The sequence below is a fragment of the Ambystoma mexicanum genome, chromosome 6p (genome assembly GCF_040938575.1).
Source record: "Ambystoma mexicanum isolate Mex_15411 chromosome 6p, UKY_AmexF1_1, whole genome shotgun sequence".
Classification (NCBI taxonomy): domain Eukaryota; kingdom Metazoa; phylum Chordata; class Amphibia; order Caudata; family Ambystomatidae; genus Ambystoma; species Ambystoma mexicanum.
The window spans coordinates 305,534,264-305,536,533 of NC_090935.1; the positions used below are offsets into that span (position 1 = coordinate 305,534,264).

General features: G+C 48.6%; 1 protein-coding gene across 1 annotated transcript; it reads right to left on the reverse strand.

Moving 5' to 3' along the window:
* Positions 1–1,566: 1,566 nt before the first annotated feature.
* LOC138510716 (protein LDOC1-like) lies at positions 1,567–2,022 on the reverse strand. Its single transcript, XM_069626476.1, has one exon. The coding sequence runs from the start codon at positions 2,020–2,022 to the stop codon at positions 1,567–1,569; it is 456 nt and encodes a 151-aa protein (XP_069482577.1).
* Between the last annotated feature and the right edge of the window lie 248 nt (positions 2,023–2,270).

The window sequence follows — 2,270 nt, forward strand, 5'->3', positions numbered from 1 at the left end:
AAAATACCAGGATGTCCTCCAAATAGATGATGGTATTTATGAACAGAACATCCAAAAACAAGCGGTACATGAAGCGCTGGAAGATGGCAGGGGTGTTGACTAGGCCAAAAGGCATGACCTTGTATTCGTATAAGTCAAAGGGGGTACGGAATGCTGTCTTCCACTCATCCCCTTCTCGAATGCGAAGGAGATAATCGGCACTCTGCAGGTCAAACTTTGAAAAAACTGAAGCACCCTGGACAGCCTCAAGAATGTCTGAGATGAGGGGCATGGGGTAACGATCTCGAATTGTGACCTTATTCAGACCTCAATAATCAATACAAGGTCGTATCTCCGAGGAATCGCGTTTGGGTATGAAGAACAGTGACGCCCCCGTCGGGGATCTGGATGGCTGTATGAGACCGTTGATCAAATGAGAGTCCAAAAAGGTTCTTAGAGCCTTCTTTTCATTGAGGGACAAGGAAAACATGCGCCTGAAAGGCACTAACGCATCCGGTAGCAGATCTATTGTGCAATCCTATGGGTGGTGTGGAGGCAGTTCCAGGGTGGGTTTATCGCTGAAGACTTCTTGGAATTCCGAAAGTTCTGAAGGAATGCAGCATACATCACAAGTGTCTGATTATTCTGGAGAGATGATCCTTGCGGTTTCCTTTTGTTGGTGGGTCAGACAATTTAGCCTGCAATATGCAGATTCAAAATCCATGGTGTTTCTTGACCAATCGATGACCGAATTATGATTCGTCAACCAGGGAATTCCAAGTATCACTGGGAAATGAGCGGCCCCGATAAGATCGAACTTTAATTGTTCCGAGTATTGTAAAACCCTCACTGACAGAAGTTCGGTGGAATGGGTTATGGGTCCAGAAGACAGTGGGGAGCCATCCACCCCCTCCACCTTTTGGGCATCTTCACGCTGCAATAACGAAAGTCCTTGCTTGCCTGCCCATATGGTGTCCATAAAGACTCATGCGGCTCTGCAGTCAATGAGGGCCATAGTGTAAAGTAGCCTTTGCTGTGTCTCCAACTGTATCGAGACCACCATGAGACGAGAATCCATCGTTTCAGACTGAGGTGCTACGGTCAAGGTAACGTAGGGACTGGGAGTTAGACCTCGGCAACTTGTCCCCATCAGGTCCGACGTCAGTCGTTTCCCGTCCACCGGGGTGGAACTTCAGGGCAGCTGCCGTGAAGATGAGCGCATGATCCACAGTACATACAGAGTCCTGTATCTCGCTGTCGCTTCCTTTCTTCAGGGATCAGGGGTGCCCATGCTGACCCTATCTGCATGGGGTCTTCCTTGTTAGCAGGTGTTGGTAGTGGAGGTAGAGGAGAGGCTGCTGGAGTCTGAGTGCCCGGGGTCCTACGTTTTCTCCTTTCGGCTCGTCGTTCACTCAAACGATACTCAATCTGCATTACAATGGACATTAGATTCGTAAGGGTAGTAGGATGAGCGATTCGAGCGAGATCATCATTTATCTTCTCCCTCAAGCCACGACGGAATATAGTGTACTGGGCTTATTCAGGCCACCCCGCATCTGTGGCAAGGCGCTTAAAGGTGGAAATGTATTAGAGTAAGTCACTAGACCCTTTCTGGACATCGAGGAGCTCTTCAGCAGCCACATGAGTGATTTCAGGTTGCTCGAACGTCTGCCTAAGCAACATCAAAAAGGCCCCATGGTCTTGGAGCATGGGGTTGTTGTGGGTAACAAGTGGGGTAGCCCAAGCCAGACCATTTCCAGTCATGTTCGAGATCATAAACCCCACTTTGGTATGATCTTTGGCATAGGTATGGGGAAGGAAAGCAAAATAAACTGCGCAATCTTCCAAAAACTCCTTCAGGCGTTTTGAGGTTCCACCATACTTGCCCAAAGTCAAAGCCATGGGAAGAAGATCAGACTCCCGGGACTCTCGAGTGGAAACCATCTGTCTTAAAGCAGCATTTTCTGCTTTAATGTTTTGTAATTCCACATTAATTCCTTGAACTGCTGTTACTAGCTCTTGGAACTGTTCCGGGGAAGCCATGGGTTCTGTTTGGCGTTGCAATATGTCAATGTTTGAGATAGGTTCCCCCTGTTCTTGGTCACTCCACTCTCCCTCCCCCTCACCTGTGGTCTCGTCGTCCACCTGTCTGTCAAACCTTTTCTTCCACAGAGCCCTTTTTTGTGTGCAGATAAGGTCTACCCCGGAAGGAAGCCATCCTGAACTCTGGGTAGAGTGGTCTGGGGAGGTCCCCCTTCCAGAACAAACAAATTAAGGGAAAAAGCTGAGCG